General features: G+C 44.8%; 2 protein-coding genes across 5 annotated transcripts; one reads left to right on the top strand and one right to left on the bottom strand.

Annotated features, from left to right (window-relative positions):
* Positions 1 to 1,906: 1,906 nt before the first annotated feature.
* ss18 (SS18 subunit of BAF chromatin remodeling complex) lies at positions 1,907 to 8,952 on the bottom strand. 4 transcript variants are annotated; one of them, XM_085930548.1, is made up of 11 exons: positions 8,593 to 8,952; positions 8,105 to 8,181; positions 7,944 to 8,028; positions 7,546 to 7,702; positions 6,953 to 7,183; positions 6,709 to 6,879; positions 6,350 to 6,427; positions 5,648 to 5,770; positions 4,617 to 4,747; positions 4,231 to 4,294; positions 1,907 to 3,289 (listed from the first exon to the last, which is right to left on the bottom strand). In XM_085930548.1, exons 1-10 carry the CDS (start codon positions 8,659 to 8,661, stop codon positions 4,277 to 4,279), a joined length of 1,140 nt encoding a protein of 379 aa, XP_085786674.1. In that variant the 5' UTR covers positions 8,662 to 8,952; the 3' UTR covers positions 1,907 to 3,289; positions 4,231 to 4,276. The 4 variants fall into 4 exon arrangements, with proteins under 4 accessions (XP_085786674.1, XP_085786673.1, XP_085786675.1 ...); XM_085930547.1 differs by lacking the exon at positions 4,231 to 4,294; XM_085930549.1 differs by lacking the exons at positions 4,231 to 4,294; positions 6,350 to 6,427.
* A 253-nt stretch (positions 8,953 to 9,205) lies between these two features.
* Positions 9,206 to 11,683, top strand: psma8 (proteasome 20S subunit alpha 8). The gene is made up of 7 exons (XM_085930644.1): positions 9,206 to 9,426; positions 10,057 to 10,183; positions 10,279 to 10,403; positions 10,499 to 10,621; positions 10,706 to 10,825; positions 10,987 to 11,049; positions 11,138 to 11,683. The coding sequence occupies exons 1-7, from the start codon at positions 9,325 to 9,327 to the stop codon at positions 11,231 to 11,233; spliced, it is 756 nt and encodes a 251-aa protein (XP_085786770.1). The 5' UTR covers positions 9,206 to 9,324; the 3' UTR covers positions 11,234 to 11,683.
* The last annotated feature ends 5,340 nt before the right edge of the window (positions 11,684 to 17,023 follow it).

Here is a 17,023-nt window from a genome sequence, read left to right as displayed (position 1 = left end):
TTAGTTGGAGCTTTGAGAGCAAACTCGCTCACGTTTGTCTCCCGGTAATCATAGGACAACGGCAATTAATCATTAATGTCAACATTTGGCAATTTAACAGCACAGACAAGCCATTCGCCCTCGTGGTATTGCCATCGGTACGAGCTATAAGAAGGAAGAGTCTTATCGAAAAAAAATCACAGGCCTTTGTTTGCCGCAGCGCTGACATATTCATGACCGGGGCCATAATAGTCAGATTCCTGTTGGAGCCCCCCCAGGGGGAGCGCACAAAATGGTGTCACATCCAATTACTGCGGTACACTGTACGTATGCAGCTATCTCCAGAAATCACAGGTGCGCACACACATTGCGCTTTTCAGGCTGCTTGAGAAGCATTCTGAACGGCCTTTATGAAGATTGGAAGTGCAGTCAAAAGAAAGCGGGCTTTTTTTTTTTTTATGCAGACGGAATACACTCAATTTGAAAAAGGTTAACATTTTGGTTTCAGGTCGGTCTGTTTCTCTTAATGTTTAAAAGACAGACTCCCCGGAGCAAAAATATATTTTTTTAAATTCTCCATGGTTGCATGAAATTTGCCCCTACTATAAAATTACACTTTTTAAATAATAATAATAATAATAATAGTAATAAATTCACTTTATCCGACAAAATGGAAAATAAGTAAATATTTTTGGCAATATATTTTTGAAAATAAAACCAACGATACAAATCATATTTGAAATCCACTTCAAAACATTCATCACTTGGATTTGCAACCTGGCACCGTTTGAGCGTCTGATTATCTTTGAAGATTAGAATTCTGCCCGCGCACTTTTTCTGCCAGCCAACGAGGGGAGTAAAATGACATTGTGATCATAATTGGCAGGGAAGACGTGATCTCTAGCTTTCTTTCTTTCTTTCAATCTTCCTCCCCACTTTTTCCTCACTGCCCCCCCCCCCCCCCCCTCATAGCCACATTCTTCGTGTGACAGAAATCCTTCAGGGAGGTATAAGAGCTAGTTATGGGGGAGATGCAGCAAGCTCCACAGTTTAATTGGAGATGTGTCACACTAAATAAATGGTGCAAAAACAAGCGCTGACTGGAGGCTTGAGGGAGGGGCCCTGGGGATGCTGCCCTGTTTTATTGGGCAGGAGCTTTGCACCGCTTCAGGGTGAAACGGGGCCAATGGGCTCCAACCGACAAAGCTGCGGCGTGCCTCCCAAAGACGACGTCTCGCCGACAAGAAGGTGTTGCGTACGCAATACGTGCAATCCGTTACATCGCAGCATGGGATATTTTCACGTGACATTGCAACCAATCGACCAGTTTATCAAGAAAGCACAGTCTATTATAATAACAGGAAATCTTACCGATAGCGAGTCGCTTTGGCACCTCCTCATCCTTCCCGAAAGGCCTCAGACAGTCGCAGGAGGAGTGACCTTGCGTGACCCCGGCACCGGCTGCGAGGGCACAGCTGAGGGCAGCATCTGCCAGGCTCGACTGGGAGTGGAAGTGGGGAGGGATTGTGTGTGTGTGTGTGGGGGGGGGGGGGGGCATCCACCACCATTGCCAGCTCTGCCAAGCCACGAGCCGGGTTCGGGGAGCCCCAGTGGCAGATGGGTTGGGCGGGGCAGCCAGCTGTGGAGCAGCAGGACGATGGTGGTGGTGAACTGGGAGGAAGGCGCCGCTAAAATCTGAGCAGCAAATGCAGCATCAAAATATTTTGTTAACATAAAAGACTGAAGTTCAAAAAATGTACAGTGACGAGTTACGAGTACACAAAATTCAAGTTCTATAATAAACCAAAAATTCCCAGTCAAAATGTTCCATGAATAAAGTGGTAATTCTAGCCTTAATATCAAATATTGTTTGAAAAAACAAAAACACTACCACTCGAACTGTCGAACTTAATAACGAGTGCAAAAGTACATTAAAGATTCCTCCAATTTATTATCAGAATGTACAGTATTACATTACCATGACACAAATGTGAGCGCCGTGTAGATGGGAATGCAAAATATTTAAAAACAGCCATAGTTTAAAAACAGCCATAGTGTATAGAAACAATAGAAGAGGCCGTTGTTGCCCTCTCCACGCCACGCCACGCCGTCCGTCTGTCTATGATGGCGTCAGCAAAAAAAGCCAGTGAGCGGAAACTGCACAAGCAGCCATGAAACGTGACATGAACATTACGTTTTACTTCTTATCTTACATGATGTGACAGCCGGTAACATTCACGTACGACACTACTTAAAAGACGACAGCCTACACACGTACTCCGATGAAGGAAAACATTCCAGCATTGCTAGTCGTAATATATCGGAAGGAACTACGATTTCTTCCATTTACAGGAGAATGAGGCCAAACTGAAAGGGAAAAAAAAAAAAAAAGGGAATATCTCGACTTCATATCCGATTTCTTATCCCTACTTCATACTAACGAGTTTCTCATCATTTTCTTTGTTTTTGTTTTTTTTCTTTTCAGGCTGGCCTTTCTACACTTGTGTACACAACCAATATGCTCCCTTGGGTTCGACATACCCAAGCACACCTTTGGCCACATCTTGTCAAATTGTGGCAAAAGACATCTTTTTTTTTTTTCTCTCTCTTCACCACCGAAGTTGGCACAGTTTATTTAGTACAGCAATTTTCTATATAAAAACACGTTCTAGTGGCAAATTTGCTTTCCTCCTAATTACAATTTGAGGAAAGCAATTGCAAATCGTTTGAATGGTTCAGTTCATAACAACAATGTGCTGGATAACCCCCCCCCCATAAAATAAACATTGTTGACACACAACTTAGAACTAGCTTCCAATGTCTTATACAAATTCATGTTTCTAGAAAAGAATAAAATATATATTTTTTTTACATCATCACATACATTGAGACGTGTACCTGTGCGGGCACGTGTAGACTCCAAAGTCTAGGTCGTGCACCTCTAGCCTTTTACACACACTTTCCACCTACTGCTGGCATTATTGCTTCTTCTTGTTAATAGGGATCCGAAGCATGAACCACAGTAGAACCATTTTTGAATCGTCTGTGAAAAAAAAACAAAAAAAACTCTGGCGTGCAGTCGACGTAATGCTCAAGGATAAGGCAGCTCCATCTTTAAGGCACTGCCGCTTTGAGACGTACTGGACCACAAAAAAATGGGGGAGGGGAGGGGTGGTAGGTTGAAATGTTTATGAGCCCAAAAAAGGGAGGGGAATGGATTTGGGTTTTTTTTTTCCGTGTTTGTTTGTGCTGCTGTGACTCATATCATCTGTGTGGGCGTTTTTCATTGCTGGTAATTTCCATACTGGCCCTGTGAGGGAGGATGGGGGGGGGGGGGAGCGAAAAAGATGACAGGGTTCAAGTTACTTATAATAACTATCAAAATACAAAATACATCAACACACACACCAAAATAAAACTGAGCTATCAAGCAACATCTATAATTGACTTGACTGCACACCATGACGTATGGCTGCGTTTGCATGTATCCACCAGCAGATGGAGGCAGATCCTCACAAGTGGTGAGCTCTTACAAAATAAACAAAACCACTAGTGGAGAGAGGGAGTTTTGCAGCGGGGCTCTCTTGAATGATGGCTTGAGCAGTGTTTCTCAAAGTGTGACCCGCGGGCCACTGGTGGTCTCAAAGAAACCCCAAGTGATCCATGACAACATTGGACAAAAAAGTTAAGCAGATTCAATGGTTGTGTAAAAGAGAAGTGTAACTTGGTTGTTTTGAATGACGAAGGGAATTTTTAGGGCCGTGCCGGAAAGTCCCTTTTTTTTTTTTTTTTTTTTTTTTTAAATCGTGTGAACAAGTTTGAGAAACACTGTACTTGAGGAGCTACTTTTCAATGAGATAGATTCAGGGCAAGGAAGTAGTAGCTAACGTACATCTAATCAGGGGTCGAAGTGTGTTTAATTTTAAAGTATGACTTGAATCCAGGGCAAAATACTTTCTTTTTTTTTTTTACTCAGATAAGGTAAAGCCACATAAATGTGTTTTGGCTCTTGGCAAAGCATGCTGTGTTCCCAGACCTCAATTGCGTATAAATTCGACCCCTGGCTAACCAATGGTGTTAAATAGGAATACAAAAGCTAATCTTATCAATCATCTTATCAAAGAAAGAGGAGAAGAAAATAAAGGAAAGAAAAGAGAGAGGGAGGGAGAAGGAAAGCATAAAATGCAAAATTGAGGCTAGGTGTTCAAAACATCTAGATTGGACGTTGAGGTCTTCACAGCAACCATTTACCTTTGCTTCTTATAGAGCTAGTCAGGGGGTTCAAATCCCCGGGCCTTTATTTCCTCATGTGCCCCTGAATATTCAAAGATAAAGATATCAAAGTGTAGCTCGGGTCCCCGACACGAGAGCACAGGATATTACAGGGCGAGAAGAACCACGGCAGTTAGCGGCAAACCTAAGGAAGAAGCTTTCATATTTTGTCCCTGAAAGGGGGGGGCATGCCACGTTAGCCAGAATACATAACCGAGGTTAACACAGGAATGGCAGTAGCGACAAACACGAGTAAGCTCAAATACGATGAGAGCATGCACAAAATACACACCGAGTCAAAAAAATGCGGGACGAGCTACAGTCGTATCGGATCACGTCGCTCGCCGCGCCGGGCGCATACTCACCTGGTCGTAGCCGTAAGGGCGCTGCTGCTGGCCCTGCGGGGCTCCGGGCTGAGGAGGGCGATAGCCGCCGTACTGCTGCCCCTGCCCCTGGGGGTAGTTGGGGTACTGTCCCGGAGGATTCTGGGAAGGCCCTAAAAGGCAAATTGGACCAATTTGGTGCAGTTTCATCTTAAGTTTGAATCTTCAGCACCTTTTGACGCAAGAGTGCAATTTTTTTTTTTTTTCGGAGCTATTTTGTTGAAGAAGCTGTGGCTGAAGCGTGATCGTTTTAAACCTTAGTGGGTCAGTGAAGCTTTGAGAACACCACGTTGAAATACGGGAATGCAATGCTTCATCATACATTTTTAGTTTTGGGGGGAGAAAAGAGAGACTCTGACATAACGAGCAGAGTTGGCGGAACTCTCGGGAATCCCTTCCCAACCATTAATTGGATGCCATAAAAAGTTGATGGATGCCAACCAAAGGACGGCACAAGACCGGACTCATTTGTTTAGGCGACATTATGCCGCGAGCGATTCAGGTTGTGGGCCACACGTTAGCTCCCTTGTGGAGGGGGACATCAAGGAAATGATGCTGGTCTTCATTAGAGAAGCAGACTTCATTATAAAAAATGAGTGGGCAAGAGAGGGGCGAAAAAAAAAAAACCTTTCCTCAACCCTCGCACGGTGAATCCAAGATGTGTGAGACTAAGCAAAGCCTTCCGATGCCCACGCAGCATCATTAGGTGCTCGTAATGCCGCTCAGCAGAACCCGGTGAGGGCTGGCGAGCGACCAGCATGTGTGGCAGGCAGATGGAGCTCACCTCGCAAGCTTTACCTGGCTGCGAAGCTCATTACTAACTTGAGCTTTGGCCCGAACTCAGGTTGAGGGATGGAAAGTTCAGGAGGGAAATGGGGATGAGGGGGAAAAAAAAATTCCTCCTATGCATGAAGACTGACAAAATGGTGGTTCCGCTTCATTGCAATCTCTCACTGGGAAACCGGAGGCATTGATTTTCCTCTGCAGATGTTACGCCGAGAACAAAGACTCACCGTAGCCCTGCTGCTGTGGCGGGTAGGCCTGCTGACCCGGGTACTGCTGTTGAGGTGGGTAACCCTGCTGCTGTGGGGGGCCTTGCTGATAGGCCTCTTGCTGTTGGCCGTACTGGGCATTCCCTTCAGAGCGCAACATCGAGACATGTGAGCGAGAAAACAAGCGGGTCAAACAAAAATGCAAAGCATCGATATCACAGCAGAGCTGTTTTATGGCAACAATACATGAGATTGTGCAGGTGTACCTAATAAAGTGACAGCATGTCAACACCAGGTTCATGTTAGTAGGAAAAATATTGCTGTCCTTTTCAAAGGGGTAAAAGTCATTTGTTATGTGTGAAAAGTCATAGAAAAAGAGTGTTAGTAGAAGTGGGGCGGGTGGGCATACAAAGTCAATGTTAATCAAGAAAAGAAAGTAAAAGGCAATAAATAAGGCTGTTACGAATCCACGTGAATGCTGTTGTGCTTCGCGAGCGTGGTGGAATTGTTGAATGGACTGCTGATCCTTGGGGAATGGCAAACACTATTTGGAAGCGATGATGTCATTTATTAGGCCAAAGTCACTTTATTCATTTTCCCACCTAATTAATTATAAAGGGGCTGAGGAGGGGGGCGGGGGGGGGGGATTTGAATCACGCAGTCTCTTTGCATCATTTGTGTGTTAACACAAGGTGCTGGGCTGACTGGAAGGATTTCTCCTACCTTCAGAGGCTCCCTGTCCTGCGTGACTGTACTGGTCCCCATAGTAGTCTTCCTGCCCTGGGTACTGCTGAGGGGGTCCTACATGCACATACACAACATACACACAAGTAGATTCAAGGTGCTGTTGCAGCGACCGGCTGTGTGAGGATGAGGAGGGAAGGTGTGGCATTTGGATTTCGGACCACTATTCTGGAGGATGTATCGCATCCCGGATCAGGAGGATGTTTGCGGGCAAGCCGTGTGGAGACGTGGGGAGAAACGGGAGTGAGAAGTGTAGGAAAGTGGGTTAGGGAAAGGGAGGAGAAAGAGCCACACTCACGCACGCACGCACGCACACACACACGTGGGAATTGGATTACCTTGCTGAGGCGGTCTATACGGGGGCATGGGCCTCTGCCCCATGACGTGATTGCCCTGGTTCACCTGGCCCATCATGCCCATGGGGTTCTGCTGGCCTTGGTAGTGCTGACCGCCCCCGCCGGGAGGCATGTTGTACTGCTGGGAGGGAGGCTGCTGGTGCATCATGGGGCCTGAAACGGACAGATAAGCTCAAGAGCACAGCGGCGGGAGACGACCGTCAAAGTCGCAAGCGGTCGCCTTTACCTTGATTGGGCTGCATGTTCATACTGGGTCGTGGCCCGTAGTTGCCCATGGGCTGGCCCTGCGTCATGTTCATCTGGCTTTGTGCCGGTATGCCCTGCGACGACGGGACGGCGTGGTTGTAACCGCCCATGGATCCGTGGCTGCTCGGGGGCATGTTCATAGAGCCGGCGGGCATGTTGGGGGGCTGGTTGGGGCCTGGACCGGGGCCCTGCATGGGCATGTGATTGGGCCCTGGGGATAAGCAACATTGACACTGCGGACAACTTGGCTTACGGGAGGCGCAACGATCAATCGACAATTAATCAATTAGCAAACTAAGTGCAAATTATTTGTGCTAATCGGTGAATCTCTGACAACTGTTTTTAATTGAAAATTGTCCAAATGCTCAGAATTTTACCTTTATCAACAGTAAATATCCAATTTCAATGTCATTAACGAAAAGAGAAAGAGTTGAGGTCCAAGACAAACAGGTGACATCATCCTAGCACAACCTCCCTTGCAGGTCTGCGCTGTTGCTAAGCAACCCAAGTGAGAAGGACTGAAGGGAAACGGAAGGGGAGGGGGGGAGCAAGATGGAGGGAAGGGCCACTTACCAGGCATTTGTCCGTTCATCTGGTTCTGCATGTGTGGAGCAGGTGGCCCGCAGCCCACCATCCCCTCGGAGGCCATGTTGTGACCGTGACTGGGCTGAGGCGGACCTCCGCTTTGGTTCATCCCACCGGGGCCCATCGGCATGTTTTGAGTGGGTGGCTGCAAAACACAACTGAATTCAACTAGAATCAAGATTCAAACCCTCAGGTCAGAACTGCAAGGCAGACGCGCTTAAAGCTTGTCCACCTGGTTGTCCACAGAACGCATGATTATTAAAAATCAATCACTGTGGCTCCTCTGTTTAAGACAGCCTTCTGTGTGGACAAGTCTTCATACAAACAAAAAGGGAGAGATGTCATCATCACCTTACAAACAACCCAAAATATGTATACATACTTACTGCTGGTAGAAGAGACTGCATGTTCTGATTAGAGTCTGCTATTGTGGCCAGGTACACTAAATTTCTGTGCAGTATCTGTTGATACCTGTCAAAGTGCAGGCAGTTAATAATAGCAGTCCACTTTAAAAGGGGAACGCCAACAACAGTGGAGGACAACTCACTGTGAACACTCTGTTGTTTTGCCCTTGCTCTGGAAGTCCATAATACTCTGAATCAAATGGTTATTTTCGTCAAGTAGCTGCAAAATAGCAGACATATAACAATTATCCACTGCGAGATAGATTTTTCACATACACTTCTAAATGAACAATTTTACTGCAGGAATAAAAAAAAGGGGGGGCGTTTAATTATAAAACGTGCCTTTGAAGCTAACAAAAGAAGCGTCTTGCTAGCTTGCTAAAAAAACGAGCTAACACAATACCAAAAACGAGATCGGTATAAAAAAATAATAATAATAATTTGAATGTATGAGTGTTTTATGGTGTGCACATGGCAGGTTCAGATTCATCACGCCGGGATTAGCATCGTTGTGCCCAATCCATCCATAACCAGTCGGATTTGAATGGACTGCATCAATTAGCACTAGCGGCTAGCAGCGTCTCAAAAAGCACAGCCTCCATTCTGCGACGCTTTCAGAAAGATGAATTACCTTTTGTATTCCAGCGGGGGTAATATCACCCTTGCCACGCTGTCTGTGAGGTACGAACGCCACCGACATGGTGATACCAGAGGTGAATTATATGACCGAGATCATAAACCGCAAAAAGTCGCGCGCACACTTAGCAAATCTGTACTACACAACTCCGATGATTGAACACACTAGGACGACGTTGTAATGCATTCGTCCGATTTAGGGGGTGATATAAGAGATTTGAAAACCTGTTTTGAAAGTATTTATGCGATAATGCCTGTACGGTGATTCATACGACATTTAATGACGATGTAAAAAAATAATACTTTCAACATCGTTATCATGTTGTTATAAACACGCAAATGCTTTCACAATCAAACTCGTGTGTCCCCTATGCTGTGTGTAATGAAACAGCCCAGAAGCCACAGGAAATGGACCCCTGATTTGGGAGATTAAAAAAATAGAAACACTGTACTTGCATATTTTTCTTAGGTTATCGTTGACACTAAGAACATTTTGAAAATACAATAATTAGTTTGTAAGTACATATCAACATATTTTTCGTGAAATTAGCTCGTTAAATAGTTGCAATTTTCGTATTAGTATCTTTTCCGAGTTCAGAGTTCATGCGCATGCGCCGTACTCGACTAGCGGCAGCATTCGATTTAGTGGCTTACGGCTAAAAACTAGCTGAATCATTTGGCTAAAGTCTCCCATTGACTCTTCTCATTGCACACTTTTTGCGAGGTTATGGCTGCAAGATACGATAGAGCCATCACCGTCTTCTCCCCAGATGGCCATCTATTTCAAGTGGAGTACGCGCAAGAAGCTGTAAAAAAAGGCTCCACAGCGGTTAGTTTGGAAATGAAACAAAAAAAGCTAAAGCCAGCGCTAGCTAGTTGGCTTTCCTTTCTGTTGACGAAGCTCACAGTTCATAATAGTCCGCATTACGAATTTTGCAATATAGTTATTAAGGCTTAAATTGTAGGAATCATTTCCTAGACGCGTGTTTCGTTTGAGAACAACTTTTAACCGTGTTAATGTGTTAGAAAGCTGCCCTGATCTTTAGTGTTAGCGGATCAAATTTGACCCGTTATTTAACTCATTCTGAAAATACTTAAAATCTCTAGTTATTACCCAGTATTGTTTCCATGTCATAGCTGACATAGTATTTATTCATATCCATGAAAACACTTTTTTAAGAAGTGCCATACGTTAGCATCAAGTCGCTGTGTCATGCTCTCTGAGAGCTTTCAGTCTCCAAGTTATCAATTTGACATAAATCACCAGAGCACCGTTATTAAATATTAATTTAAAATTCAAAAAAAGCAAACTGGTTATCTTATGGCAGTAACATTTATTAAATAAATGTCACTTTCCTTTCATTAAAATTCCGTAGCTTTATAATATTTAAGTGCCACGTTTTATGTTAGAGCTGTATACCAAAATTGGATTTCTTTTTTTGTCTGTGTGTGCAAATAGGTGGGAATCAGGGGAAAAGATATCGTCGTCCTCGGAGTTGAGAAGAAATCTGTAGCAAAGTTGCAGGAAGAGAGAACCGTCCGCAAGATATGCGCCCTCGACGAGCATGTCTGCATGGCGTTTGCAGGTGAGAATTATTTCCCAATACTTCATGCACGCAAGTGTTCAAATGTCGTTTGTCTCTTGTTTGTTTGCTCATTCCTTTTCACTGACTTTTTTCAGGGCTGACGGCAGACGCTCGTATCGTGATAAACAGAGCACGCGTCGAGTGTCAGAGTCACCGCTTGACTGTGGAGGATCCCGTCACTGTGGAATACATCACACGCTACATAGCCACTCTGAAGCAGGTGCAACTATGTGGATATTCCCACTTTGTTCAGTTTTAAATGCGTTGCAAGCTGACTAGTCACATCTATGCGTTTCGAAATGTTTTGGATTTTAGCGTTACACCCAAAGCAACGGTCGCAGGCCATTTGGCATCTCTGCTCTGATTGTCGGCTTTGACTACGACGGGACCCCTCGGCTGTATCAGACGGACCCGTCGGGAACTTACCATGCCTGGAAGGTAGGGACTACCTACTGGCTTTGGCCTTGTAGTAGTCACATGTCTAAATGTTGAATGAGAACGCCATCTTCCGTGTTCTGTCAGGCCAACGCAATTGGCCGCAGTGCCAAGACGGTGAGGGAGTTTCTGGAGAAGAACTACACGGACGAAGCCATCGCCGGAGACAATGAGGCGATCAAGTTGGCAATCAAAGCTTTGCTCGAGGTGGGTTTAAACTGCTGATAAATACAAAGAAGAAAGCAGCGGAGATAAAGTAGAAGCAAAAAACAAACAACTGCATCGCTCTAATTTTCTTGAACACAACAGAACCTTTGAGATGATCATCCACCGAGCCTCCAAACCGTCACTTTGTATTTCTTCAACAGGTGGTCCAGTCGGGAGGGAAAAATATTGAACTGGCTGTAATCAGACGGAATCAACCACTCAAGGTGATCTTCATTCGCACCTCCTCACTTGTACATTCTATATTCGAGTTCCATCTAAGCTCATCATGAGCATCTGTTTCCCTGTGATCAGATCCTGGAGTCCAAGGAGATCGAGACTCTGGTGGCTGAGATCGAAAAGGAAAAGGAGGAAGAGGCTGAAAAGAAGAAGCAGAAAAAGTCAACTTGAAATCCTTTTTTTTTTTTTTTTTTTGGAACTTGGATATGGAAGTAGGCTTTTGGGGAGGATAAAGGGGGGCTGATAAATCATTTATTTCACTGTAAAGAAGCAAACTCTAACTTGAGATGTACCATCTTGGCTGTTCCAAGTGTGTAAATACTCATACATACTCACAGCACTCAAGTTAGGCTTCACACACGGACATTTTTCTATCATTCATCTTTGCAAGTGCTTTGATGGTTGACAAATATCACATGTCCAAAACTGACCGTTCGGATTTGAAATTGGGAATAAAAGATGACTTGTTTATAAAAGTCTTCATTCATATTATGGCAGAAAAAAAAAAAAAGACAAAACACATCCCAGTACAATGAGATTTTTAGTGGACTCGGAAAGAATGTAAGCCTGGAGGAGGCACGGATATTATTTGCAGGTATTAAAATATTCATACATATTCGACTCGTGTGACACGTCGCAATCTTTGATGTCAAATGGCCAAATAGTAAACATGCATGACGTCCTTTAAAACATCTTCAATTCCTGCTTTAATTGTCCTTTTTTTTTTACCTCCAAATGATATTCTGTGAAATCATATAGTTGCTAATATGGGTTGCATGTCAATTTTTTTAAACTGTATCGCTCATCCTCAGCCGTCATTTTAAAACAAATTAGTGAGGTGTGAAAGCAGCACCTAACTGGATCCCTCCACTCCCCCTTTTCACCTTGAATTCGCTTATCAAGCCAGCGCTGCTGTGAATTCTCGCCGACACAATTATGGCCGGCGGTGTGGAAATGCTGTTTAATGGGATCCTGGCCTCACACCCCAATGGGAACTTTCGGGGACTTTAATCTGGGAGCCCCTTTGAAAAAGTTGTGCGCCGTAGTGCCAAGGGGCCCCCGGGGGGCTTCCCTCCGACTCTCCGGCAAAGACATAATGGGGAATTCTTAAAGTCCTTCATTTAGAGTCATCTCCCCGAGACAGGATTTCCTGAGTGGATGCTTTAGCTGCCTGGACAAGACCCAAGTGCACTTTGTTTGCCATTTGTCTTGTTTGGAGCTTCTGCATTGACCAGTATGTGGGCGCCAGGATGGCGCAATGAAGAACAAGTCATCTCACGATCACAGCGGGCGTGACGTCACTCGCTGCTGGAACTGAACGTTTGTCACAGCTGCTCGTTCGTCCCATGGCAGGTCGCCTCACATTCCTTAAGTGAAATAAAGTGAAAAATAAAATCTTGAATATACACTTTTCATACCTATTACTAAATATATGACTATATCCTCCAGCTTTTCAAATTAAAATACTCATTATTGACAATTTCATTCTTATCATTATTATTAATATTTGACCTAATCCACAAAGGTGTACAATAAATTGAGCACCATTTCACTTTCTAATGATTTATTGAGAAGTCCCAGTTAGCACTAAAGCTGATAATGAATTGAGTCGGTGGCTAAGCTTAGCCGGACATTATTGAAAAATGTCAGAGCTGGCCCTCTCAATCGCCTAAGCTTATTTTGTGCTTCAGCAAAAGTCCTTTTTTTTTTTTGCAGCTCCTTGTGGCTATGGAGTCTTCTTTCTTCCCTCCCACTATTCCCCTTTCTTTCTTTATTTTTCCAGCATTGTTGTTGGCCATAATCAGCTGCTGCTGCTGCTGCTGCTGCGCCTGAGGATAAAGTCCATCTCTCTCATCGCCGGCTTGGGCTCATCATTATTGCAGAAGATAATGGCTTCACCAGAGGTCATCAGCGGAGGAACGCGGCCCGGGGACATGTACTCTCCAAGCAAGAATGCACACTGCTGCGGGCTGTCAACTGACTGCATTGTTTGTATGCAAACACACGTGCACAACCACACACACATACACACATACCTAGATTTTACGCTTGTTACACACATAATAAAAATACTGTTGGCCTATTCATGTCACCCCCCCCCCCCCCCCTCCTTCATCTGCCATGCAGTGGACCCAACACTGTCAACAATTTGGGGTTTAATCAACACACTTGGGAGGAAATAGGTCTTCAAAATCAATCCTGGGGTTCAAACCATCATCAATGGCAAGTTGTAGATTTCTTTTTTTTTTTTTTTTTAGGGGGGGGGTCCACATCTTAGTCATACTGGGGTCTACGTGGGCCTTCACCAGCAGAGCGCAGTGTTGTATCAAAAGCATCATCATCGACTCGTTTTTTTTTTCCCCTTTCATCTGGCTTTTTTCATCTTGCAGACTGACAGTGTGACACCTATATCTTGCAGACATGTTTTTGTCTCTTTACTTAAACCCACGCACGCACGCACACACACACGCACAACAATGTGAACAAGGCAATCCGTGGAAAGAGCGTTTTTTTTTTTTTTTTTTTCTTCAAATTGTCAGATGAAACAGCAGCATGGCTTGTGTCCCCAAGCCATGGCCAAGCTGTCAAAGTGTGTTGGGTCGTAAAAGGCTACGCTCTCAACACTGTCCCTTTTCTGCTTGTCACACGTCGACAGCTACACACATCAACTATTTGTGTGTATAGCGCATCCCCCCCCCCCCCAACTCCCCGAGGGGCACTTGCAATGTAAAGTTAACTTTGGGCATATCTGCACGCCGGTTTACATATCCAAAAGCAAGAAAAAAAACAAATTATATATTTGCTTTTCATGCCCCCCCCCCCCTCTAGCTGCAGGGAAGCATTTTTAATGTCATTCCATTATCTCCTATCAAAAATCTCATCTCTGTCCCTGAATCTTATTTTTAAGTCCCCCTCTCTTTTTGATTTTGAGCACACGGTTCAGTAACAGATACGGCTGACGGCTTGATGCCTTTGTGTCCCGTGAAAGGTGCAGGAATACTAATAGTTTGACGGGAAACAACACGAAAGACAAGGTTTTGGGTTTCCCCTCAAGAGTCATCTGTCAGGGCTTTTGTCCCGTGACAGAAAATCCTCCTCTAATTGAAAGTTGATCCTGAAGAAGAAAGACAAAGATCGAGTAAAATGTGGCCGAATGGTAAAAAAAAAAAGAAAAATAATCCGCGGGAAGGCTGAGGGGCAAAACGCCATCGCCTTCGGGGCCCGTTGACCTCCCGGCGGTATGGCAGAAGCCACTCACACATCACATGACATTACTCGGGATAGGGTTACAGGAAAATGTCAGCCGATGCATAAGGAGGAACCATCGGCCCGTAGCATGATTAGATTGCCCCGGGGAGGCGCAATCTTGCATTCCCACGATTCCCCTCTTTCCACCCACGCCATCTTTTCATTGTATTTTCACTCTTGCTTATTGCATGTTTTCAATTGGGACTATATTTGCACTATTATTGTTCAAGAATTAGTAGACCCTCTTCCCTTTTTCCCTTGATGCCCAACAAGCTCCCCTCCAGAAAAAAAAAAAAATCATGCATGCGCTTGTTAGTGAAAGTCTGTGTTTGCAACCCCCGCCTACTCTCGGCTCGTCGATTCTTTTCCCCAATTTAAAACAAATGTTTTCTGTGACCATCAGAAGAAGGCGACAGGGAAGAAGAAGAAGAAGAAGAAGAAGAAGAAGAAGAGGAGACGGCAGGAGAGTTCAGTGCAGATGTCTGAGTGCGTCTGACAGAGAGGACAACCCCTTAGGCAGGTCCCAGCCCTACAGCACCCAAAATGACACATGACTGCTTTGACTTTTGTCATCCTCTGCCCCTAAACCCAAGCTGCCAATACACACTGAGGCAAGTCGTGGACTAACACACACACACATGCTCAAAGACACAGTCACACACTGTATACTGCTTGGATTACATTATCTGTATCCCCGGGACACGAGCCCTCCTTGTTGGATGACATTTGGGCTTGCGCAGCACTAAGGTTACCTTTTTTTTTTTTTTTTGCCCCTGAGTTAAAGATGCCTGTCTGCGGCATGCATTTGAAATGAAGGATGGAAGGGGAAGTGAGAAATCAGATGAGAAAGATTTCCAAAAGCACTTTGATCAGGGGCATCAACAGTCACGCGCAAACTTGTTAAGCAGTATGTAAATTTGGGCTGATACTGAATAAAGTTGCCAGAATGGCATGAATCCATTGTGCTGCGATGATCAAAATAAAAGAGGGCTTCATGCGCTGCGGGGCAAGAAAGTCACAGACATGAAGGCTTTTTTTTTTTTTTCTTTCCCCCCCTTCTTCTTTCCTCCTATCAAGGGGCTGATGGGATGCAGAGAGGAGAGATGGAAGGCAGGGAAATGAAAGATAGGGGGGAAAGCCTGGAAGGATCTCAATCTAAATTAGCAAGAGTAGCAAGGAGAGTGTGCTGAGCGAGACACATCATTGTGATGAAAACATCAGCACTCACCCCGTCACTCGTCGGGCCAATCTCAACAAGAGCTCAAATCATATCGGAAAGTGAGGACGAAGTTCTCGCCAAAACGGGTATTTTCCACCAAACGTCATTCCAAATCAATAAGCAACTTGCTCTCATACAACACACCCAAATCCCTGAAAGTTTGGGTGATGAAATTACTTATTGATCTGATGTTTACTTCAAGTACCTCAAACATCTTAGGTAAGAGAGCAGAAAATCAATACTCTTTATGATAAAGAGCAACAATCCCTGAACATTTTTGCAGATATTGTTTGAAAATCACCATTAGGAGACACTTGAAAGAATGAGCTGAGTGGTCGGTGCTGATTAATGACAGAATTGTAGACAGTTTGGCTAAATTGGACTTGAACTACATCAGATGTATCCTGTTATAAAAAAAGAAAATCAAGAAAAAAACTGGAATGAAAAATCCCAAAGTATTCTATGGCCCTTCTCACATTTGACACAGACTTACAACTTGCCGTCCATTTTGTCTTAACTCTCTTCTTGTTCCCCCATCACTTTCTTTATGTGTCCCTCGTTGCCTCTTTTGTCTCGGCGACTGACATGGGGAGATGGATGCTCGTTGTCACGGGGACTCTTGTCGCCTGTCAGCTTTAAAGCAACGGGAAACAAAAGGATCACTTTCACAGGTGGGAGAAAAAAAAAAGTGGATGATTGTGTTTCACACCGTAGAGTGACTGGAGTCTAAAAACTCTGTCGCTTGAAAGTGGCTCTGGATCTTCACCCTGCCTGGCCGCCGAGTCATGGTCAGTAAAATCCTTTCTTCCGAGTGTAATAATGCAAACAAGTCGATTCAGATTCAGTCGTTCCATTGGATGTTTGCAGTTAACGAGCAAACTTTTGTGACTGCTTCCTAATTGGCGGAGGTATGCGCTCAATTGAAAGTCACTTTGCTTTTATTCCGGCGTGGCCTTGACCTCCCTCTAGCGCAGTGTAGCGCCTGTAAATCTGCCTCCCTGCTGACAACAAATAAGCTCACACAGAATCCCCCCCCCCCTAAATACAAGCTTGACGTCTGCAAGGTGAGGAGGAGGGGGAAAAAAAGCTGGGGCCCCTCAGGTGCGTGCCCTCGTACTCTTCCTCCGTGCACCTGCACCGGCTCTCTCAAGTATGCCGAGTGTCTTTCGGCGTACAATGGAAGGCCCGCGGCGCTTCTCTCCAGCTGAGAGCCACCTCTCTCCAGAGGACGGGCCAGGCAAAGTGCCAGCACTAACAACTGATCCCGGGCCGATAAAGGAGCCAGGTTGGCCGGCAGGAAGGAAGTGACTCGGCAATCGTCCGCTTTATGTTGCTTTGCCTTTGAAGGGAAATAGTTTCAAATGTAAACAGTAATTGATTGTGTGTGGTGCGTATCACTTCATGGCGTGACAGATCAAAACATTCATGGTTCGGATCGGATCGCCCATTTGAGTCTTCGTTTTCTGGATCAGCGAAAGAAAAACTGGATAGAT

This window comes from Syngnathus leptorhynchus, chromosome 14 (assembly GCF_054491065.1).
Source record: "Syngnathus leptorhynchus isolate UIUO chromosome 14, UIUO_Slep, whole genome shotgun sequence".
Classification (NCBI taxonomy): domain Eukaryota; kingdom Metazoa; phylum Chordata; class Actinopteri; order Syngnathiformes; family Syngnathidae; genus Syngnathus; species Syngnathus leptorhynchus.
Note: the sequence above shows the minus strand (reverse complement) of the source record. Positions and strands in the feature narration are given on the sequence as shown.

Excerpts from the sequence above, each read along its gene's own strand:
- ss18 (XM_085930547.1), bottom strand. The coding sequence starts at position 8,661 with ATGTCGGTGGCGTTCGTACCTCACAGACAGCGTGGCAAGGGTGATATT. Across the intron at positions 8,182-8,592 it reads CCCCCGCTGGAATACAAAAG|CTACTTGACGAAAATAACCA; the intron begins GTAATTCATCTT and ends GCTATTTTGCAG. Across the intron at positions 6,880-6,952 it reads GAACATGCAGCCCAATCAAG|GCCCCATGATGCACCAGCAG; the intron begins GTAAAGGCGACC and ends TGTCCGTTTCAG.
- psma8 (XM_085930644.1), top strand. The coding sequence starts at position 9,325 with ATGGCTGCAAGATACGATAGAGCCATCACCGTCTTCTCCCCAGATGGC. Across the intron at positions 10,184-10,278 it reads TGTCTGCATGGCGTTTGCAG|GGCTGACGGCAGACGCTCGT; the intron begins GTGAGAATTATT and ends GACTTTTTTCAG. Across the intron at positions 10,404-10,498 it reads ACATAGCCACTCTGAAGCAG|CGTTACACCCAAAGCAACGG; the intron begins GTGCAACTATGT and ends TTTGGATTTTAG.